We start from the raw sequence: 25,040 nt of genomic DNA, 5'->3' as shown, positions 1-25,040 counted from the left end.
TTTATAAATCTAAGTACACCAATTAATTTGCCTCTTGCATTACTATAATTTGTTTCATGTCAGGGGCCATTTATTCTGATGGCTCAGCTTGGTTACCCTCTTCTGAGCTGCTGATTTCCCATTTGTACCATGACTTTTCTTTTGTTGTCTGTTCAAATGTTCTTCTGTCCATTCGCAGTTTAGGGGAACAACCAACTTTCCTCATCTATATCAGTATGGGTGCTTAAACTTTTCATTTGTTGGTCAATAATTGTTGCCATTCTGAAAGAGGCCCACTTCTTTTATGCTTGCAGTGATCACCTAGAATCATAAGTGTCCACCTGGGATGTCTGCTGGGTCCCGAGGTATCATGGTGTGTTGCACCTGGTGTGCAGGGATGTTGCTTCAGTGCATCGTGTCCTATGGCTATGGCTAATAGACAGTAGAAGAGGTTTCTGACAGACAGGTCTGATTGCAGGACATTCTACTCCACATCTTCCCTGGGAAGGACTACTTCACAGTAGCTCTGGGTACCATTTCATGCACATCCCCAGAGCAGCAATACCTTCAGGGATTTGCATCAGAACTGGTTTGCCATTTGCCTCCTTTCATCCCTGAATGACCATCTAGTTATTACCTTTGACAAAAGGACCAATTATGCTATTCCTATTCTTTAGAAAAATTATCTTGTGAATATTTTTAATGGCACCATATTTTTCGATTTTTATAATGAAACATACCATAAATGACAGAGTATGTAAAATGAATACATTTAACTTTAAGATTAATAATAAAACAAATGGCCATGTACTTACCACTTAACTTAAAAAATAATTTCTCTCCTAAATAAAGCTATTTTGTGATGCTAAGCTGACTCTTCCTCTCTCTTTTCTGAGGTTATGGGTCTGAAGTAGGGAATATGGCCTTAGTCTGCAGTGCCCAAACCCTGGGGTCGCCTACTGGTATCTTGGTCAGTGGCCTGTTAGGAACCAGGCCGCACAGCAGGAGGTGAGCGGCTGGAGAGTGAGCAAAACTTCTTCTATATTTACAGCCACTCCCCATCGCTCACATCATGGCATAAGTTCCGCCTCCTGTTAGATCAGCGGTAGCATTAGATTTTCACAGGAGCACGAACCCTACTGTAAACTGCACAGGCGAGGGATCTAGGTTGCACACTCCTTATGAGAATCTAATGCCTGATGATCTGAGATGGAGCTGAGGCAGTGATGCTAGTGCTGGGGAGCGGCTGCAAATACAGATTATCATCAGCAGAGAGGTTTGATTGCACAATAAATGTAATGTGCTTGAATCATCCTGAAACCATCCCCCCACCATGCTCGTGGAAAAATTGTCTTCCATGAAACCAGTCCCTGGTGCCAAAAAGCTTGGGAATGGCTGGTCTTAGTGACTCCAAAGTAGTTTTCTAGCACTTCGTTCTGAAAAAAGAGAGAAAATTACAAATGTAGTATCTAGAGGGCACACTGAGTTATTTCTAAACAGAAGTCCAGATGATTATGCTTAGTGCTTGGTGTGGCTGTGTAGGTCACCATCAGTTTCTCCCATAGGTGTTCCCCGGGCCACTGCTAACTCACATGACACCTTTGTGTGAATAAGGAAAAGCAACTCTTGTGATTTACCAGAAATTTTTTGTAGTAACTATATGCACAAAAATCTACAGTCACTATGAATGTGACTTGTGCCCCCTGGAGCTTACAGGCCACAACCTACACAACTGTAATTCCAGGTGGACATAGCAGGTGGTACAGGGCTGCCCAGGTGGGCTTCTTCATTTGGTGAATGCCTACTCTCTGCCAGGTGCTCTTTTAGATTCTTGGCATTCCATGTGGAGATGGATAAGATCTGTGTTCTCATAGATCCTCCATTATTAGACTTCTGAGCAAGCTGTTTTTTGAGTTCAAGAGCTCAACTAACAAGCTGGAGTTATTCTTGAAGTAGGTCAGGGGTCCTATGGTTACTATTAAAAATGAGCCAAGGCTTCAATTTGCTTAACATGTTGTCTATGCTAAACGAATCCTGGGAGGCCATATTGTGCTAAGCCGGTGAACTCAGAGCTCAGGTAGGATTCTTAAGTTCATGGTGACCCTGTGTCCTAGTTTTTCCTGGGCAAATTCTAAGTATCTTATCCCTGTGTAATTATTAATATAACCCCTTTTCCCTCTTAACAATGTCCCAGCTTCAGACAGTAAATTATATGGTCACATATATTATTCAACTTTTTTTTTTTTTTGCTATGACAACAGATCCCTTCAAAATCCCAGTGACTTAAAACACCAAATTTTGCTCATGGATCTGTGGGTCAGTGTCAGCTCTGCCCCAGGCTGTTGGTTATGTTTAAGTTTGCTCCTCATTCTGGACTTTGGGCCAATGCCCCAAGTCTTCTCATATGGCTCCCAGGCTGGAAGATCAGGTCTTATCTGAGAGCTTTTCTTCCCATGCAGAAGGTAGGAGACCAAGAGTTCTCTGGTCCAAGGTGGCATGAGTCATGTCCGCTCATGTTTCATCGGCTAGAGCAAGTCTCATGGCCATGACTAGTATCAGGGGATTGGGATTTATGCTTCCCTCTTGGAGGGGAGCACTGTGGTAGGGGAGAGTGACTATTTGGTGACTAATAATACCATTACCACATCATACTCCTAAACCCCACGGCTTCCTAGTGCGCCCCTCCCCAGCCTTTGTGGTGGTCTCCTAACAGTGTCTCTGTCAGGACAGAGCTGAAGTGATTAACTGGACTAAGGGAAGATGTTTTGCCTCCATCTGGATTGAAGAATGTATTAAAGGATTCCACCACTGTGTGGGGCCTGCTTTGTTTTAGGTTCTAACAGAGGGGGTGGGAATTGATGTTTGCTGTGGCAGCCTGGTTAATGGGGACAGGGTCTCCTCCTTCTCCAGGGGCCCCCGCACCACCACCTATTGTAGAAGTCTGCCCCAGTAAGCTCTCCACTCTCCTGCGTGAGCTGCCAGAGCCCTGTGGAGTCTGGGGTGAAACCATGTTCTCCCACCTGGTGCTGGGGTTCTGTGAGGTGTGTGCTTTCTGGCCCCTTTTCCTTTGCCCCTGCTGGCTCCACTCCCCAGCCTCCATCCCTGCCCTGGTTTCTCTGCACCTGGGATTTTTAATTTTTATTTTATCTCAGAGTCCCTTCATTTGCCTGGGTTAAGTCTTCAATACTGATTGGCTTTTCCTTAAAAACAATTTCAGAAATTCCTCAATTACTGGTTTACTGATGGATTGAAGATACCCTTCCTTGCTTATCCCATTTCAGTGGGATTTGAGGAGACAAAAGTGAAAAAGATTTGAGCTCAGTTACCCATATTGAAAAGGCACCCCAGTATTTTCAAACAGAAATACTTTATTGCTTCACCACAAGGGTGAAGATTGATTGGGAGGCGTAGAGGGATGTGTTAAATCCGTCACAGCCCCGACAGCTGGCTTTCTCTCAAGAGCAATGTTTGATGAAGAAACAGTTTTATCGTTTCGTAGGAATGACCAAGTACCTTCAGAGTCACGTTGAAAAGCACATGCATGGTAGTTGTTCAGCTTAACTCAGTGGGTAAGTGACTTGCAGGAGGGGTTCCCATGCATGCCTCAGCAGAAATACAGCTCTCCGCAGATCATAGAATGTTGACATTGTTGTGGATAGTTGAATTGTGAATACTAAATGACTAATCTGATTTTCTCTGTCATTAGCATCTATGAAGATGTGGGTGTGGGTGTCATGTCCCCCATTATCTTCAAACCCTAGTGTAGAACCTGGCATGTAGTGGGCATTCAGAAGACTTTGGTTGAAGCAATGCAAATATTCATGGTGGACAATAGAGGCAAAACCTGGGAAGAATCCTTGGGGCTCCTGAGGATAGTGGAGCGCAGTAGGGATAGGTAGGGGTGTCCGTTAAAGTAAGGAGTTTACAGCCTCCACAGTGCCAGAAATGTGTTCAGGTTGATACCTTAGCCTCCCTGGCACTATAAGGTAGGGCAGAAGCCTGGAGGGGGTTGGGCTCTATTTTGAACATAGGGGCACTGCCATGGACTGTCACTGAGGCCATGGGGCTGTGGTGCATGGAGAAGATGCTGTCATTACTTGCCATGTCCCCTCACCCTTACCACTTCAGCACCGGCCTGTAGACCTCCAGCACAGACTCTGCATTGATTTCAGTGGGGCATTTTTCTGGCCACTGAAGCTTGCTTTGCCCACCTGTGCTGCAGGTTGCAAATGCCAGGGCTTTAATGCCCTTTGAGAACTGTCCTCAAATCAATGACTAAAGGGAGTTGGTGTATAAATAGTTCAGATCCCTTGCCTCCTGGGTGGGGTAACTGAGGTGTATGGAGCACCCCCAGCAGGCTTAGCCTCTGGTCCCCCATCGTGATAATGGGCTTGATAATGCACTCTTTACTGGCTGCCTTCTTTGGGTCACTTATTCCACTTGCCCTACCTGTGTTTCCTTTTCTTTCTTAATAAACCACCTGCCCTTGAATACTTGCCTCAGGGTCTGCTATGGGGTAACCCAAACCACAAACTACAACAGTCTGCCCCGGGTCCTGAGGACCTGACCACGGAGTGGTGTGCATTCTTAAGGCTGCACTATTCACAGAGGACTTGAGCTTCATTTTGCTTAGGGCCTTAAAAGTTAATAGCAAAAATAGGGGGAAAAAGCGCTCTAGTTTCTCTTGTTTTAAAAAGTTGTGACAAACAATTCCAAAATTATGTTATGTAGCTCTCTGAGATGACAGATTATTTTTTAAGGTAATTGAAACTGCCCTGCTCAAAAAAAAAACATTAATGATTTACACTGCCTATAGCGTAGGATCTCATTTGACTTGCAGGGCATTCCTAGTCCCCCTGAGTATACCCTGTTTCTTGCTACAGCATACTGTTTATGGTTTCTAAACATGGCCTGACTGTTATGTTACCTCCTCTGTGCTTTTGCTCACTGATCCTCTGGTTCGTGTCTGAATCCTCATTGTCACTGCACCAGAATAAGGTGACCCAGCAGCATGCCCCAGAATGGCCTTCTGCAGTTGCTTCCTGTGGGATGAATGGATGAGAGGGTCATTCTGCCCCCACTGTGCAATGGGTGGACATGAGGAGAACAATTACACTGACCTTTGATTTTTGCTTCTTTGCAGATATCTCAGTGAGCCTGCTGACACTTGTGGTCACTGCCTGTGGTCTTGCTCTCTTTGGTGTGTCTCTCTTCGTGTCTTGGAAACTCTGCTGGGTTCCGTGGCGAGATCGAGGCCTGCCCTCTGGTAGCAAAGACAACAACCAGGAGCCTCTTAACTACACAGACACAGAGACCAATGAGCAGGAGAACAGTGAGGACTTCCTAGACCCTCCCACTCCCTGCCCTGACTCCTCCATGAAGATCAGCCACACCTCCCCTGACATTCCCCTGTCAACCCAGGCAGGGGCCCAGGAGAACTGCGCCCATGGCGTCCGCGTGCAGCGCCAAGTCACAGAGCCAACCTCGTCGGCTCGGTCAGTAATGCCCCCTTCCTTTCTGAATGCAAGGCAAGCATCACTCCATTTTCCTGTCTGGCAGCAATAGCATTGATTGGTCAAGGAGCCTGTAGCCTTTTTGATGTCTGCTTTTATCAGAGACATGACTATAGGAAAATTTTGTGCTTCCTATGCTGAAGTTAGGTTTCTGAGCTCTGCTTAGTCTCTACTTAGTCATAAAAATGATAGTTAATATTATTAAAATTTACCAAGTACTCTATAAGAACTTTAATGCATTGTTTTATTATAGGTCACAACTTTGTATGAGATAGATACTATTATTATTTTCATTTTACAGTAGAAGAAATTTAAGTCAAAGAGATTAAGTAGCAAAGTCATATATTAGTAAACACCCAGGATTTGAACTCAGGATTTCAACCAACATGAGAATCTGAGCTCCTAACTACTCTTCCCTGCTGCAGTCTTAGTGCTATAGAATATAGTGCGCCTCTGACCTAGCCTAGAGGTCACACACAGGCTCTCTTTGGACTCCACGATTGTGGCTGGATGTCTTTGTCCATCTCTGGCCTTTGGGAGGCCTATAGAGTCCCCAGGCCTAGGGTCACTATCTTTCCATTGTCTGGATGCTTTGTGCTCTTAAGCAGTAGAGAAATAATACAGTGCAGTCATAAAAAAGTGTGGTCTCTTAAGATCAAATGAACTGGCATTACTTACATGCGTGACATTGGACAAATTACTTACTCTCCATATGTATCCATTTCCTCATCTGTAGAAGAGAAATGGTAGTAGTAGTAACTTATAGGTGGTTTTAAGAAGGAAATGATAGCATGTGCTTTGCACAGGTCTGCACCTAGTAAGGGCTCCAAAACGTGAACTGCCATTTTGCTTTTAATTGTTGCTGTGATGGCCTCTCCCAAGATGCAGATGTTGCACAAAGGTGTGTTTGAGGCTGAACAGCCAGTTCTAAATCACTTGATATAAAAACTCATTTTCAAAAAGAGATTTCAGGAAAAGAGACTCAGGAAACAGCTTTCTTTAGAATGAAAATATTTGCTTGAGTGATAGCCAGAGGAATAGCATGTGCTGTTATTTGGAAAGTACAAGCGCAGTTTGGAGATATTTTTTAAAAATCTTTTTTATTTGTTCCCTAGAAACAGAAATAAGATTTTACCCTTTTTTTATGTTAATCAAGTTTATCCTAGAGGCTCTGCTCATTCGCATTAAGTGGGATGGAATATGACAGTTTATAATTTAATTTTTTCAGAAACCTATTTTAGCATCATTTCCAATTCTGAATCAAAGAGCTAAACCTAAAATATTCCTCTGTGAGGAGATGGGTAGTTGTTTGCCATTTGATTTAGGAGAAGTCTTCAGATTTTATCACTAGGATTTCTCTTCAGATTTAAGATTTAAATATAACCAGAGCTCTGTTTGATGCTGTCATGGAGTTCATGCGATGGTGCAGACGCACAATGAAATCCTTTCAGTACTTCAATAACTGGAACCTTTTAGATGGAACTGTCATTGAAATTTCCATTGAAATTGTCTCCTATTTGGCTCTGCTCTGCATGTAACTTTTCTGGTCTGGGTTCCTTTCAGTGTACGGTGACAGTGCTGTTTTTTTCTTTTTTTATTAGATTTGATCTGAGAATTTTACCATAATTCTAATGAATTGATAACAATGACATCACTATAATGATTACAATATTATAATGGAAAATGTATAAATACTCTGCATATCAAGAAATATTTGTTTAAGAAAGGAAAACTGTCATTATCTTCACCACTGATTTGTAGAAATTGGGTAGAAGGGAAAAAGGCAAGAGAAGGAATTATCCCTGCAAATACATTTTACATTCAGATTTATTTTAATTTTGGAGGTATATAATTAAATTATCTTTTCTGATGGCCCAAATCAGTTTTAATAATATCTGAACTACCATTAAAAAAAAAATAAACTCTTTCCAGCTGCATTTGAACTAATACTGACAATTTGCATTGTTTTGCAGTTAAAACAGTCATACCTAAATTACTACTGACCTAGTTTTATAGGCTCTGTCTGGAAATATGTATCTTTATCTCATGGTCTCACCATAATAAGAATAGATGATCTTCTAATTCTTTAGGGATTGTGTTGCATTATAAGAAAAAACACACACACACAGCCTTTTCATTGACAAAATACAAGAAAAAGGAAGGAAATTTCCATCATGCTCCAAAATATTTTTAACATTCTTTTTAAAGTAACCATTTTTGATGCCATATTTTGGGAGGGGGAAGGTATGCTTTGCTGAGATGGCTCTCAGCAGTCTGCTTTTCCAGTTATTTTTTCTTCTTCCTTCTTTTTCATTGTGTTCTTTACTTTCTTCCTGCTGTCACTGTCTTTCTTTCTGTTTCCATCCTGAGCCGTTATCACTGTCCCAGGGGTCCCAGTGCACAGAAGACATAGCCTCCTGTTTAAAGGCATCCTCACGATCACTAACACTGTGATAGTAGGCAGATCTTCTGTCATAGTGTTTACATCAGAAATCTTAACCTCACCTGACTGGCCTCTTCAGCTTGGGCATGTTTGACTCATACCAGTGCCTTTTTGGAACATTATAAAGATGAGCTTGTTTTATCTTCTAAGAACTTTTCTGGTCAGAATAACTTTTTGCTATTCTTCCAAGATCAAGTGAGTTAGGATTCTGTGTCTAGATAGCTCAATTGCTATTATATCCATCCATAATTCCGGTTAATTCTTTTTTATTTGAATGAAATCCCTTCTGTATAATGACCTAATATTCAAGGACTGTGGATATTTTAATTTTCTCAAAATTCTTCAATACTAGACCTTTATAAAGTTCTCTATTCCAAATATATGAAAATACCTAGATCCCCAAAATAGAAGGAACCTTGAAAGGCCATCTAATCCATTTCCTGATTCTTGTCTTAAGATGAAAATTTGTCCTGTTTTATAAAGTCTTCTCAAATTTCTTATGTAACACTTTGGTTTTATGAAAATTTCAATTACCACCCCATAAACTCCTTATCAGGTCCACTAAGGCCCTGCATGATATTGCCACAGTCTGCTCCTCACAGCCTCACCTCCTGGCCAAGGCCACCATGTTTCACAACCCCAGAGGACACTGTTAACATGGACTCCATAGGAGACTTTCCCTGGAAGAAGCTCATTGTGCTCCAGCTACACTGTTCTCTCTCTTAGTTCCTTCAGTATCACGAGCCCTTTCCTGCCTTGAGGCCCTCTCACATGTTCCCTCAGCCAAGAATGCTTTTCCTTTTTCTTTGCCCTCCTTGGCTCCTTCGCAGCCTTAATGGTCCTCACCAAAACCCCACGTACTCAGAAAGGTCTCTCTGACCACCCATCTGAAGTCTGTGTTCTGTCTTCCATATGTTCCCACTCTTAATGCTCTCTCATGTGGCCTCGTTTTCACTCCTTCACAGGATTAAATTCTATTACTAAGTGATTATTTGCTTGTTTATTACCTATCTGCCCTCTAGGCTATGAGCTCAGAGACCACATCTGTATTGCTTCTCCCTGTATATCCAACCCCCAGTACAGCTCCTGGCACATAGAAGATGACTTTTTTCCATGAATGACTGACAAAGTATATTGGTCTCTATCAGGCCACTTTTTTCTTGTTCTGCTGACAAGAATGGCAGAGGGCCAGACGTATGAACTGAGTAGTGCCTGAAGCATGTGAGGCTGGCAGAAGGCCATTTGTCCCAGGCTTCACATTCATTAAGAGCCTCACAATAAGTTTTGACCTCATCTCTGGATTAAGCAATCCATAGAGTCACAGAAATAAGCTGACAGAATTGAAAGAAGACAATCATCACACTCTAAATTTAGGTCCCATTACTGGCTGCAACTCCAGTAAGTAGTACACAAAAATTAAATGTTGTCATTACTCCATGAGTAGCACATTTTGATTAAACTATATTTGTGTGTTGAGAACATTGGTTAGACATAATGACCTAAAACATAACAATTTTTGAATCACGGTTATTTCTTCAGATTTTAATAAACTCACTGCTTCAAAAGTGGGAGTTGCCTAGACCTGTCTCAACTGCCCCGAAACTAGATGTAAATTGATATCTTCTCTACTAAGATTTAATTATCAGCAACTATTATGTCCATGGCATTTGTATGTTTACTCTAAACGCAGGTATTAAGCATTTGCTATGTGCGAAATTTCATATTAGATGCTGTTATTTAAGAGAGGAAAAAAATAGCCCTGCCTTCGAAAGGCCCACAATAAGAGCACCGATTATGCATATTGAAGTGTTCAAATTATTCTTTGAAAGATTAATCTGGAAAAAATGTATACTATGCATGGGACAGGAGTGAAGACTAGATACAGGGGACCAGTTGCCAGTCTATAATGATGAGAGTCTGAACTCAGTTGGGAGCAATGGGAATGAAAAGAGAGATATGGGACGTGAGCTACTTTAGAGACAGTGTTAGTGAAGAAATGTTCATCCTGGTTATGGGCGATAAAGTACTTGAGGGTGACACCAAACTTTAAGCTGGGAGGGGGTGGGAGGAAGCAGGTCGTGCTTCAGTGTATCCACCTGTACTTGACCACACACCTCCACCGGCCCCAGGGCTTGACGCCTACACCTTTGTTATCATACTCATCCTAGAAGCCCTTGAATCCCAGGCCAAGAAAGCCTCAGATTCACACCTCCTTGTGCCCTTGAAGTCTGTTAGCTGTGTCTGTCCCTGTCCAAGACTTCCCCTTCTTCTGTGTCTGCTTGTGGTTCAGAACAACCCAACTTTTCTTTATCATCTGTGGAGCTTCAAAGAAGGAATATAGGGTCCTGTCTCTACTATTTCCATACTTCCCCACTGTGACTTGAATGGTGGAAAGAAACCAATGACGGTTCTGAAACAATGATTTGCTTCTCTTTTTCTTCCCCTTGGACCTGGAAGACTAGTTGACACTGGTGCCCCCAAACCAAGGAAAGGTTTCACTTCTGAGAGGGGACCACTGAGGTGAAGGAACATAGATGAGTATGCAGTTGTCCATGGTTCACAGGAAACCCACAGATGGAGGAGTGCTGGTGATTCTGAGCAGTGGCTCTTACAGAGTCTGGAATAAAAGATGTGTGGGCATACGGGAGGGACGCTGGAGAAAGCTGCTGGGGCAGAAGAACTGAAGACCCCATCCTGCTAGAGAGCTGGGACCAGGATGGAATTTGAGTTAATTTCTCTACTGAAGTCTACAGCATGAGCTTGGAGGTGGGTAAGGACGAAGCCAAGCTAGATAGGCAAGCCCACCTCAAGCACCATCTCCTCCATAAAAATTTGCTGAGCCAGAGGCCTTTCTTTCTCCTCGACTGCTTCTGGGACTCTCTCATCTTTAGTCAGTCCTTATCGCCCTCGGCCCTGCGTCAGGGTTACTAGGGGACCATCTTATCACCTGACTGGCCAGTTATTTCCTTCAAGGCAAAGACTTCAAGATTAATGGGAAAATGTATAAGATGCATGGGACAGGGGTGAAGACAGGATACAGGGCAACTTCTACCCCACCTGACACTTGCTTTGCACATTCACATTTGTTGAGTTGCAGTGTAACGTCCTCTTTCTTACGATCTGATGGACCTAGTCGGCTTTTTGGGTGATGGTTTAGGGACTGAGACTAGAGCTGGGACTAGTTAATTCATATTTGATGAAAGGAGAGGAAGAAAAACCCCTTTGCCTCTGGGTTTCTGCCCCTCCCTGACCTATAGCTGCAACTCAGCACAAGGCTCAGATTCCTTCAGGCATGAAAGTGTGTTTTTGAGTTTTTCATGGGAAATCTACTTTATATATTTTGCTAATTATCTTTGAATTCAAGCTTTCTCCAGGTTCAACCATCAGTCTTCCAACTCTTGGATAGCCAAGTCCAGTCTTTAAGTTTCTTTCTTGTCCCTTTCATGACAGGAAAACAGCCTTTGTCCTCCCTGAGAAAGAATGGGAGGTAGAGGAAGCTGAGAGTTCAAATCCCAGCAGCCGGCTTCTCTGCAAAGTGTTAGGATGTGACTTATTTACAAAGGAGATCATCTCTCACCTCCTCTTACCCCCTGTCCTAGGGAAGTCCACTTTTTCCTCTTTCCATTCATTGCTCACAATGAGTCCTTAGAACACCAAAATACAGGAGTCCCTAGACCTACTTGAGAGAACGGTCTGCTTCAGACATAGATGCCTCCTTACGACACTTACTCATTGTCGTAATCAATGTCACTCAGTGGCATTAAATTCTAGACCCCTGCCCTAGGGAGCCTCTCATTCATTGCACTCAAAGACTATCTCCATCAGCCATTTAGAACCACCTCATCTGGGGTTAGGAGAGCTGACTACTTAACACTGTTCTGTATCTTTCCTCACTCTTGCTTCGAACTTGCTTTTTCTTCCCACCTCCATTAAAGTAGCCTATGAGAGCTATGGAATATTGATTTTCCATTTCCTCCACCTCATCTTCTCCTTCATGTCCCTGGGGCGGTCTCCCTGTCCTACTTTCTCATTTTCAGCCCCCAGAGCTCCAGAGGCTATGCAGCGAGGTTATGAGTTACTCCGGTTCTCTGGCTATTGTGAGCTTCACTATTCTACTGCCCCCTCTCCCCCAACTCCAGTAAACTCTAACTCCCTCCTGAAAGGAAATTGAAAGTGATTGAGAGGGAGCCCCAGGGAATGAGAAACTGTCATGGCCTGTTGCAGTCTTTGCTATCTGCTTTAAACCACTACCTTACAGTTAGATTCAACTGTTTCTGAGTAGTTAAGTGAGATTCTGAATTGGGGAGGTGGGGAGGTGTTGGAAATGAAATTAATCGTGTGAAACATTTGGGTAGATAATAGTATTCATATTTGTGATTGGTTTTTATACCCTTGGCTGTATTGGAATTTTGAATGAAGAGATCCCTTTGCAATTGGGTTCTAAGGGAACAGGATCTTGTTTTGGTCTTTAAGTACAAATCTCTCCATAATGTCCTCCCAACATACGTCCTCTACCTGCTGGCAATCTTTTGTAATTAAGAAAAGCTGAGCATGCAGGATTAATTTCTCTTCAGATTTCATGTCTAAGAAAATGTGCATGTAAAACAGAGTATATCCCATTACTAAGTAGCCAAATCCATGCATTTTAAATTAAAACTAAAAAATACATGGTGGGTTTAGACCTACAGACAAAATGACAAAATGTTGCTGTGATGGAGCTAATTCCAGTGCTCAGAAAACTCAAAGGTAAATTGTTATGACCAGAGTCTGCCCAGCAATCCCCTGGGGAGCAGAGGGGCAAGGCGGGGGGGCTGGGTGTAGACACAGGATTGTTGTTTTACCACAGACTTCAGTCCGGAGAAGGAGCATCCAGTGGATCTTGAGGGTGCACTTTTATCATGTAAACAGCACCGATAACTATACAGCACCCAGAATGGTCCATACTACTGCCCACTAGTTAGTCCCCTAAGTAGTCCCCAACCAGAATGGTGGGAACTGATGCAGGACCAAATTATGGACCTTTTTTGAATCTAGCCTGCAAAGAAAATTCAATAGAGGGAGACTGGGCTGGCACCAGCCTCTTCTAGCCTCTGTGTGGGGCAGGGTACTTTCTCCTGCCTGCCGGGCCTTTCTGCCCACAGAGTCCAACAGAGCCAAATTCAAGCTCTGTTCTAGCACTACAAAGGTTCCACTTCTGGACAAGGGAGTGACCTGGCTGAACTAGTGTGTAGAGCCAGTTTTAGGCAGTTAACAGCATCTCTTGTCTTTCTTCCCTTGCTCCAATAAATCATAAGATACATAGAAACCTTAAGATTTTGGATTTCTCTGTAAGAGATTAAAATCTCACAACAGTGACTTTCAGACCATATAGTTTTTGCACATGTGGGGATGCCTGTGACTGGGATGTGTTTGTGTATTGTGGCCTGTGCTGGGTGTGACAGTGCTCTGGTTGTACCATACTGGGGTTAGTGATGAGGAGGCTGCTTTAGGATGAAGAGGAATGTTCAGCATGACAACATCTGTGCTGACAAGGGAGAATAACTTCAGACATGTACTGGGGTCTCTTAACCCCATTTTTACATTTTCATTTCATAAAGTAGTCTTAAGAAAGGAAGAGAGGACAAATACAAATGTTTACTCTGCCTCTCCGACTTTTCTCAGTCCCTCAGAGACACCGCAGCTGTTCCCTTTCACCTTGCAGTGGAGAGGCTATTTTAATTAAGGTTATTGAGCAACTGCTTACAAACCATATAATCACTCTGAACTCTGAGCTAAAATCACACAAAAATACCTTTAAAACAACCTTATAGTAATGACTACTTCTCTCAACTTGTGACGACCCACACAGATAAGACAGGTAGGTGTTAAAGAGAATTTTAAGGAAATTTTAACCCAAACCAGTAAGTGAAGAGTATACTCTATTAGCAAATATTTAATTTGCAAATATTAATATCTAGACTTCTCTAACTCAATCCTTATGTGCATTTATGGTAGCTCACCTTTGATCTTTGTGCCATTAGTGATTATTTCAGAAAAAAAAAGTCTTCATAATCTCTAATCATGTGTTAGCCATGTGGTGTAACAAAAGCACAATCCCAATGCTGTGACTGGCACCTGTCAGAGCCAACACAGTCCCCTGCAAGCAGACATATACGTTTCACACGAGCAAATACTATGTTTTTGTGATGAAATGATGTGATTCGAACTGGTAAGAATTCATGTCCTTATAAAGCTATAAGCCAGTGACAGGAAATTCTATGTAATTTAGAGAAAGATTCATTCTTCTCAAGGCAACATTTATCTAACTATTTCAATTTCAGGATGATATTGTATATAAAGGGGAAAATTTTATTTTTAAAGCAGTTCGTACAGATCTTTACATTCCACCAGCCGAGTAAGCTTCTTTAATGGCATATTAGAGTTTAGAAAGTGCATTAAACCTTTAAAGCTCCAAGGTCACATGTTAGTAAGTTCATTTCCTGATACCAAGCCTCAATTTTGAGCTTCAAGCCTTAGGGAGCAGCTTACTCACATTGATGAGCATTTTGAATTTAGGCCAAAAAAAAAAAAAAAAAAGAAGCCCACAGATCTAAGCTCTTAACAGCATGTAACAGACTACCTACATCCCAGGCACAAGTCTCTGAAAGACCCATAGCTAATAAGGTTATAACTGTGTTCTGTCTTGCTCTTCATTCAAGGCATAATTCAATCCGAAGACAACTCAACCTGTCAAATCCAGACTTCAATATCCAGCAGCTTCAAAAACAGGAACAGTTGACCGGAATTGGTAGAATTAAACCGGAGTTATATAAGCAGAGGTCATTGGATAATGATGATGGGAGAAGGAGTAACAGCAAAGCTTGTGGGAAACTGAACTTCATTTTAAAATATGACTGTGACTTAGAGCAGCTCATAGTGAAGATTCACAAAGCTGTCAATTTGCCCGCCAAGGACTTTTCTGGGACTTCAGATCCTTATGTCAAGATCTATTTGCTTCCTGATCGGAAAACAAAACACCAGACTAAAGTGCACAGAAAGACCCTGAACCCTGTGTTTGATGAAGTGTTTTTATTTCCGGTTCCCTACAATGACCTTGAAGCACGAAAGCTTCACTTCTCTGTGTACGACTTTGACAGGTTCTCTCGTCATGACTTAATCGGCCAAGTGGTGGTGGATCACTTCTTAGACTTGGCTGATTTCCCCAGGGAGTGCATCCTTTGGAAGGATATCGAATATGTCACCAATGTGAGTCCAGCGTTTCTTCATTTGGGGATGGGGGTCTTCTTGGTTAGCATGGAAACAGATTACTTGCACATTATTTTGGGGGATGAAGTATAAAATTCATGTCTATGAACATCTAGCTATTCTTTCAGAACCTTTCCAGAAACAGGTCTTTAACAGTATTCATTTTGAATTTCTAAGAATTATTCATGAAAACAACATTAAAGAATTACATTCTCTCTTTTTTTACTCTCAGATTCTTAGCTATTTCATAATAGACAGCAGATATTATCTGTCTTCCTTACCACATTTTCTTGGGAGTGTTCTTTGGTTATCTGTGCTAAATGGAAGCTGGCATTTATTAACTGTAGTCTGCAGCTAAGAGACCATTGCCTTATCCCAGAGCATTAGATCCTTACCCGTGTTCTCAAGTTGTCTCAATAGCATTTCCCGTGATAAGATCCTCAACTTTAATACTAGAACCGGGAGTGGTTGAGAAGAGTTGGCACCATATTTTTAAGTGTAAAACGCAAAAAAATCAAAGTTACAAGGAGGACAGTATGAAAAGAAACTACATATAATGGCAAAACTAATCTGTAGAGGGTCAAATCCAATTTAAGGCTCAGAAAAGAAGGCAGAGGTGCTATGCAATGGTAAACCATATATCTGTGTTTATATTTTAAACAAAAGATTTCAGAGGTGGTATTTTTACTCCATTTACATCCTTTATCCTGCAGAGGTGTGTTGATGCTCTGGGAATAAAAAGGAAAATGGGACTTTCTCAGGTAACTCTGGTATTTTAAAGCCATGTGTTTCTTTCGTCTGTCCAAATTCCCTGAAACTACTGTTAGCTCATCTTATTGAACATGAGGCTTTCTGAAGCCAACATGGCTCTCTTTCTCTGCCTTGGCATCCACCAAGCACCACCATCCTTACTCAGCTCGGACAGCTCGAGTCCAGAGCCTAGTTAGGGAAAGCCTCTTGCTCTGCTCGGGAAGAGGACACACAAAATCTCTGCCTAATGACCAGGTGCCCACACTAGTACCCTCCTATCCTCAGCCACTTTTATGAACTGGGGACTCACCCACGCTTTGGTTGCTCTATGGGTCGCCTTCTCTCCACATGTCACAAGGTTCCAGTGCCAGCTTTGTCCTGCGATCCAGGTAAACAAAGTGCAGCGTGGGTTCTGCTGGCCTTTGTCATAATGATGAGGACAGAAAAGTTGCTGGAGAGGTGCAGAGAATAGCAGTTGATGAAACTATGGTGATCTGAAATATTGGGGAAGGAACAGACCTCTTTATTTTAAAAGACTATAGTATATGTAAACCCGAAAATGCATGCTGGAGGAAGCAAGGATTGTCTCTCAAACCCCAATTGCAAAAATCAGGGGACAGCATGAGAAGGTCTAAAGAAACAAAATGGGCAGGGTGCCTATACTAAGATATGAATGGCTCAGGAATTAACCCTCTCATTGGCGTATTCACTGTCAGCCGCAGTGATCAGCCTTGAACTTATATCTGATCTCAGGGTATGGTAGGGTGGGGTTGGTCACATCATCTAGTGAGGCATCGATTTATATTTTTTGACAAATGTATTTCATAAAAATAGCTGAAGAGGTTATTAGAAAGCTTAATAGGGATCCTGATCAGAGTTGTCTTCTAGAGACTTTGTGGAGAGAGCAACACAATGCACAATGGCTGATACAAATCGAGATAAGGCTGATGATCCCTGGTGGGAATGTCTCCTAGAGCAGGTTCCTGTGGACAAGAATATAAAAGGGCAGTCTGCTGAGACCATCTGGCCCTGAGATCACTGCCATTTCAGTGTTCTCCTGGGACTAAGAGTTTCCTGTTTATTGTTGGAAAATCCTGGTTTTCTATAGGGTTAAGGAGAATGTGGATTTTTTTTATCAAGGAAGAAAAACAGTAAGGCTAAAGGCTTCAAAATTCTCAGTTGTTTTCTCAGGTAAACAATGAATCTTCTAAGCATTGATCTAAGATTTTGGATGGCCACAGGAGAAGGTAGGCCCAGAGAATTGAATTACAGATTATTTTATAATCTGTCATATATTTTTAAAATTCCATTTTAAAAGTATTATTTGGGAATGTTTTGACTGTGTTTTTGTGAATGTGACTTTGTACAGAGACTGAACATACAGATCTGAGATTTGGCAAGGTTCCGTTTTTATAATGCAGGATGTATATAATACAGTACATGTAATAGACACATGCAGATTTATGAAGGAATAATTTAATTAACAGACATGAACCCATCATTCAGCTGAAGAATAGAATATCACCAGTACTTTTGCTGGCCCTTGGATTGTCATTGCTCATCACATTCTCTCTGAGTCCACCCTTTCCAAGAAGAAACCACTGTCCTAAATTTCATTTATATTGTGACGTGTATATATATATATTAGTATATATGTGTATATATGTATATATATGTATATGACAACATAGGTTTTGGTTTTGTCCATTTCTGCTTTTTATAGCTCTTCTTTGGCTTGCTTTTTTCTTCAGCCAACATTGATTATGGCATTTAACCATAGCGATGAATGGAGCAGTTGTGGCTTCTGTGTTGTTTTTTTTTTTGCTATATAATATTTTATTATATTAGTATATGACAAATTAGCATTCTTATATTGATGACATTTGGGTTGTTATTAGTGTTTTGTGATTCTGAGCAATACTGCAGAGAAGACATATGTACACATCTCTTGGTTCACATATGCAATCTTTTCTCTAGGTTGTATCCCTGATAGAGGTAAGGTATACACATGTTCAACTTTTTTAGGTAGTGACAAGGTCTTTTCCACAGTGACTGTATAAATTGATCCTCCTGCAGGTGATATGTGATAATTCCTAATGCTCTACTTTATAACCAACTCTTGCAATTGTCGCACTGATTAATATGTGTGCGTGTGTATGTAAAATAATACATTGTTGGTATGTAATCAGTTGTCAAAGTTGACTATTTTTTGATATGTTTAATGGTCATTTATGTTTTCTTTCTTGTGAAATGCTTATTCAGCACTTTCTTCTATTGTTTTCTTTACCTTAATGATTCATACAGGCTCTTTAAATAGCCTAGGTCAAATCCTTCATTGGTTATGTTTTACAAACATCTCAGTTTATAGCTGTCTTTGTATACACTCTGTGGTGTCTTTTGATAAATAGAGGTTCTTACGTTTAATGTAATAAAATGCATCAATATTTTTCATTGGAAATTAGCACTTTTGGGTCTTATTCAAGAAATCCTTTCTTACCTTATGTCATAAAGGTATTTCTCCCTATATTTTCTATTAGAAGTTTTGAGGTTTTGACTTCCTAGTTACGATTTTAATCCACTCAGAATGGGATTTTTTATATAGTGTAATATAGACATCCTATATAAGTGAGCTTGAGTTGCCATAACAAAATACCATAAATTGGGGAGCTTAAACAACAGACATTTATTTCTTACAGTTTTGGAGGCTGAGAAGTCCAAGACGAAGATTCTAGCAGATTCGATTCCTGGTGGGGCTCTCTTCCTGGTTTGCCTTCTCACTGTGTCCTCACGTGATGGAGAGAAAGAGAGCTCTGGTCTCTCTTCCTCTTCTTATAATGACTCTAATCCTATTGTGGGGGCCCCAACCTCATGACCTCATCTAAATTTAATTGCCTCCTAAAGGCTCCATCTCCAAATACCATCATATTGGGGATTAGGAATTCAGCATATGAATTTGAGGGGGAGTGGGGCACAAAAACATTCAGTCCATAACATATTTATATTTTCTATGCAGAGAAACAATTTTCTGGCATATTTTCCCAATAAATACAGTGCATGCTCTGTCCTGTATGGATTTCCATATGTGAAAAATCTGTTTCTGGATTCTCCTTTCTATCTATTGTTCTGTTTGACTGTCTCTATGAGTAGTACAATTTGCAAATCACTATTATTCTATGATAAGCCTTAACATCTGTAAGAGCAAATTATCCAGCCTGCATCTTTTTTATTTCAGTCTTGGCTGATATTTGACTTTTCTCACAAATTTTAGTATCCCATTGTCAAGTTAAACAAAAATTCTTTCTGGTATTTGTTTGGATTTGCATGAAGTCTATAGATTAAGTTACGGAAAATTTACATCTTTCGTGATATTGAGTATTTCTATTCATGACTATAGTGTATCTCTTCATTTATTTAGTTCTTCTTTAAAGTTTTTCATTCAAACTTATAATTTTCTACATGAGTATCTTGCATGTCTCTTGTTAGATTTATTGTTTGGTACCTAATATTTTGTTCTTTTAAATAGTAGCTTTTCTAAGATTGCATTTTCTAACTATTGATGGCATATAATTGAAATTTTATGCATTTATCTTATATATTTATAAGATTTAGAAATTTTGTAAACCTCACTATTTCTTATAATGGGATTGTAGACTGTTCTGAATTTTCTTTGTAGATAATCAATCATTAGTGCACTGTGATAGTTTTGTTTTCTTTGTAATCTGTATACATTTTATTCTTTTTTGGTTGTTACTTAGTGCACAGACTAGGATTTCTAGTACAACGCTGAATAATGATTACAGTAGTAGGCATCCTTGACTTGTTCCTTATTTTAAATGGAATGTCTTTATATTTCCATAGAGTATGATTTTGCTGTATATAATTTGTGGATGCCTTCATCATATTAAGAATGTATTCCTCTATTCTTAGTTAGCTAAGACTTTTTATCACTAATGGCTGTTTTATCAAATGCTATGATCCTATGATTTTTCCCCCTTTTAATCTACTATTTTGGTCAATTATGTTGCTTGGTTTTCAAATTTTAAGCCAATGTTATATTCCAAGAATGATCCAAACTGGCCTTGATCTACTACCTTTTCTATACATTGTTGAGTTCAGTTTGCTAATATTTCATTTAGCATTTTTTGTATCTGTGCTCATGAGTGATGCATATAATTTACTGCCTTGTACTGCCCTTGTCTGGTTTGGAATCAAGGTAATTCTTGCTTTGAAAAGTTATTTGGGACATTATTTTGGATGCCTTCCATTTATGCCTGTTCAGTGGCCCTGAAGGCTTTGGGGTTTTTGTTTATCTTTCTTCAAACTGAAAGAACTCCCTTAGTCTCTGGCTTCTGCTTAGATTCAGACAATGAGGAAGGAAGGAGAGTGAGGTCAGGATATTTATCCCCCTATTTCTTGGGGTGTCCATAGGCTGGCAATAACTTTCAGTTGAATGCAACAACTCCTGAATATGTCTTTATTTTGCTAGTATTCTTAGAAGATTGTTTTTCTGGGAATAAAAATTTGGGAGCATAAAACTTAAGTTACTTCAATTTTGGCATTGTGACGCTATCGTTTCATTGTCTTCTGACTTCCAAATGTTTTTTGGGAAGTCAGCATTTAGTCTAATATTTATTCCTTTGTATGTAATTTTTCTTTTTTTTTTATTGCTTCCAAGATCTTGTATTCTCCTTTAGCATTCTATAGTTTAACTATAACATTGTTAACTGGACTTTTCTTTTTATGTATCCCAATTGAGATTTATTGAGGTGCCTGAATCCAAGCTTATTTCCTTTGACTAGTTCTGGAAAATTTTCAGCCATTTCCTTCTCCCTATTTGTAGAAGTATTTGATGTGTTTCCACATTTGTCTAATAGTTTTGATAGTCTCTTTTTTTCTTCAACACACTTTAAATTCCCTTTTATATATGTATATTTTTACCATTCCATATAGTTATTTTTGTATTCTGTTACTCATAACTCCAACAGCTGTAATCTCTGCATCTCTGATTCTTTTGTTTGGCATTTCCATTGACTCTAACTTATCATGCCTCGTTGCCTCTTGTATTTAGGGTTGTGACTGTGAGCTCATCTAGATTGGAACTTTGTTGGTAGAAATTTTCAAGGCCTAGGCTTAAAGTGTATTCCTTCAGAGATGATTTGTGATTGTTTCTACCAGGTGCCTAGGTGAGTTACCAACATGGAACAATTTAAACAAAATTGTGGGTTTGGGAGTTTTTGGACAAGAAGTAGGGTGAATGCAGGCTCCAAATGTGGTAGTGCAGGTTTGTATTAATGATTAGAAACTGGTCAGGAAGACTTTTTTTCTTCTTTACTTAGAACAAGTCCAATACAGGCATGCATCCCCAATATTGACTTATGCAGGGCAGAAGTTCTGTTTTGTTTTTCCTTTAAGAATGGGACCCTCAGGCTCTGGGACTGCAGCTCTATATAGGATTCTTCCACAGTCTTCTAAATGCCATGTGCTAAACACTAGAGATTCATATTTTCCTCCATTCAATCTCCAGCTCCACTTACTTACCTCTGTGAATTCATGCTTTCTTATTGTTTCTGGACACTGAAAAACTCCATTTCTGTCCCATCATCTCTCCTGTACATTAAAAAGGATTTTTTAATCTGGTATTTTTACCTGGAGGAGTTTCTGTGAACATTGCCCCATTGCTGGAAACACTGTGCTATATTGCTCAAAGCTTCTTCATAAAAGCTGTTTTTACTTACACTAACTGAATAGTAATCTGTGTATTATAAGTTTGTCTTTCAATTGAATGGAACTTTAGAGATCCTGTAATCTAAAGTCTTCCATTTGGCAGATAAAACTGAGGTGGAGAGCCATTAGAAGATGCAACCAAGTTTACATAGCTGTATAATGGCCAAGTGGGAATTAAGATCAAGTTTTCCAATAGCCAATTCAGTCTGTGCATGAAAAGGTGGCTCAAAATTATCACATATGCTGGTTTACTTCTCCTTCCTTACCTGGCTTCCTCCTACTGAGCCCTTAGATCCCAGCTTAAGTGCCACTTCCTCAGAGAGAACCCTTTTTCTGAGCCCTGGATGAGGGTAGTTTTTTCTGGTATTTGCTTCCATGACACATCTATCATTACTCATCCCTCATTTATGTATCTGTTCAATTTTCTTCTTCCCCATTAGACAGTTCTGTAAGTGCAAAGACCAAATTTGGCTTGTGTGATCACTACGGGGTGCCTAACTTCTAGAATGGTGTCTGGAAGCGAGATACTTAAAAGGCACTTGCTGAATAAAATGAAACTTCTTGTGAGGGACTAATTTGGTGAGGCTCTAGGGACTGATTGAGCTGGAGGGTATTATGCAGAGCTGAACTCGTAATCTTTAAAAAAAATTTTTTCTTTATTTCTCCAAAGACAGTGTGAGTTTTATAGAAGTTAGCATTCAAATAAAAATTAATCCTCACTCTTTCCTGTGGAGGAACAAAATTATTGAGTGTATAAATGATGGTTTAATTAAACCTGTCAACTACTGAAGCCAGATCAATCAATAATAGTATAATACATCTTTGTGGGGATTTTGTGAGTCAACAAGAGAGAAGATAGCATCTGTGGGAAAGGTCAAAATTTCAGAGAGCATGAGCTTAGTGGTCTGGGTAAATGTTGGCTGCCAGGCCTATGCTCTTGCTATTTTTGGTATATCACACTTATCACTTAATTGGCATTAGGCACTCCAGGAATCTCTTTCTTGGTGGCCTGCTTAGAAACTGACTCAAAGATTTTCCCTGAGACCTATGACCACCTCAGTTAGACTCTGATTTAGAGAATATGTTAGAATTCTCATGCAGTGACAGTCGAAGTCATGAGGTTCCCTCTCTACCCGTGTGGATCCCAGTCCAGAAAAGGGAAGGGTACAGTTTACAACAGCATAGACTTTCTTTTAATAATTGGAATTTAAAAACCTTATGTTTCCATCAAAATTTAACTTTGTGTCATTGTAAGTTTCAGTATTTTATGGTGATTTATCTGGGAATTTCCTTGTCCTGCCTGCCAGGAGCCTGGAACCGTTTCTAGACCTGATAGAGGTGGACACCTGGAACCTCTCAGGCAGGGGAGGAAGTAAGTGTTTAGGGAAACCCAGGATGCTTGTTTTCACAGTTGAATGCACACGGGGCAGGCAGGCCCTGTGATTGAAGATGTTCATTACTTTGAATCCCTTTTCATTCCATTGTACCATAATTTCTAAGTGATTTTTGTATGATTTTATGGCCGTGTTATATTCAGTGGTCCTAGTAGATGGGTAATAACTGGCTGAGAGGTGGGGAAGAGGACCTGATTTGTAGCATTTGCTGATTCCCATAGTGTAAATTCTCCCAGCAGGGCTGATTTCAAGTTGCCAGTGTGACATCACTGAGGGCAGAGTTGGCAAAAGATGCTCACAATTGGCTGTCCAAGCTGGTGCCTGCTGATAAGACCTGGCTCCAGGACACCATGACATGTACTGCTAAAAATGCTAAGGACTGGCTGGTTAACTGATTCCAAGGGACAAGCAACTTGAAAAAGTACATAGAAAACCCTGGTTTCCAGCTTCCGTCAGGCAAGCTGAGTTCCCTCTGTAACATGGATGTGAGTGAAGTCTGACTATCACTGGGGTCTACTGAGCTATGTGTTCATGAAAGTCCACTGAATCTTACCCTAACATTTTTTCCACTCACGATCCCTCCGACATGCTATTCCCCTGATATCTAGATTATTCAGAGGGAGTGAAAAGTGGCAGGACTGCAGAAAAGAACACATGCAGGAAGTGACTGATGAAGCTACAGGCCTCTGACAAAGAGACTTTGATAGCTTTTGTCTTAGTGAGGATGCCAGGACAAAGCATTTGATATTTTTAAATCACATGAAATATATGACACTTACAAGAGCATATATAATGTATGTGTATGGCTTAAAAAGAATAACAAAATGAACATCGGTCAATCCAGAAATTAGCTGAAGAAAGAAAACAGTATCAGTCTCTTTGAAGCTTCCTGTGTGCCTCTCCTCCAACCCAAAATCCCCCCAAGAGGTGAGCAGTATATATATGAATTTTGTATATATAATTCCCTGTTTTCAAAATCATTTTACCACTTGCGAATAGGTTTTCAGTTTTGCCTATTTTTGAAATTTATGTGAAAGAAATTATATTGTATCTATTCTTCTGCAAACTATGTTCAATATTATGTGTATCAGAATAATTTATGTGCATGTATGACTGTAGTTCTTTTTTGTTGTTATTGCATCAGTATTTTGGCATTCCATTGTATGGCACACCATAATTTATTAATCTATTCGTCTATCAATGGATATTTGAATTAATTTTAAGTTTTTTCTATTACAGAAAATGCTGCGATTAAACTTTCTTAACTTAAAATTACCAGGTAAATATGTGTAAGAATTTCTCTAGGGTATATACCTAGGATTGGAGTTGCTAGGTTGAAGAAAAGTTTATATCTGTGTGGTTTAACCTATTTACAATCCCACCAAAAGTATTTAAGCCCATCTTAGTCTGTGTTTTCTCCTTCACCAGTTTACAAAGTGTACCCTCTGTTTCTATTTGTTGAGTAGTTTCCTAGAAATTGTAATATGCATGGTTGATTTAATAAAGTAAAAAGTTAATCACTGTATCAAACCTCCTCCAAAACTATACTTTTACCTTAGAACCTTTGACTTCAATCACCCCCATTCCAGATAAGATATTATAATTTTCTAGTATTTTACTTCCATCTTGCCTTGTGTTTTTACACTCCTCAATTAGACATTATAATTAATATTTTATAGGGTCAATGATTATTTACAGTTACCACATATTTCCCACTTTTCTTTTTTTACCATTCCTTCAGGCTTCCCTTCTAGATCATTTTTCATGTTTAGAACATTCTTGATAAATTCCTTCAGTTAAGCATCTTGATGTTAGCTGTCTTTGTTTTTATTTGTCTGAAAATATCATTTCACATTTATAATTGAAAAAACATGAGGATACAAAGCTTGTGTGGATGATTTTTTTTTTTCCTCAGTGCCTATTTTGTTAGCTTCTTGCCTTCAAATTCTTGGCTTTGAGAAGTCAGCTGCTACTTGTAATGTCCTTTTCTCC

General features: G+C 40.0%; 1 protein-coding gene across 1 annotated transcript in view; it reads left to right on the top strand.

Moving 5' to 3' along the window:
* Positions 1–25,040, top strand: part of SYT9 (synaptotagmin IX) — a 178,494-nt gene that overhangs the window by 47,212 nt on the left and 106,242 nt on the right. Inside the window, exons 2-3 of the mRNA XM_012654271.1 lie at positions 5,123–5,474; positions 14,634–15,180. Coding sequence (XP_012509725.1) covers positions 5,123–5,474; positions 14,634–15,180 — 899 coding nt within the window. The remainder of the gene's footprint in view (positions 1–5,122; positions 5,475–14,633; positions 15,181–25,040) is intronic.

Source organism: Propithecus coquereli, unplaced genomic scaffold, assembly GCF_000956105.1.
Source record: "Propithecus coquereli isolate 6110/MARCELLA unplaced genomic scaffold, Pcoq_1.0 Scaffold44, whole genome shotgun sequence".
Classification (NCBI taxonomy): Eukaryota; Metazoa; Chordata; class Mammalia; order Primates; family Indriidae; genus Propithecus; species Propithecus coquereli.
The sequence above is the reverse complement of the archived record's forward strand: the minus strand, read 5'-3'. Positions and strand labels throughout refer to the sequence as shown.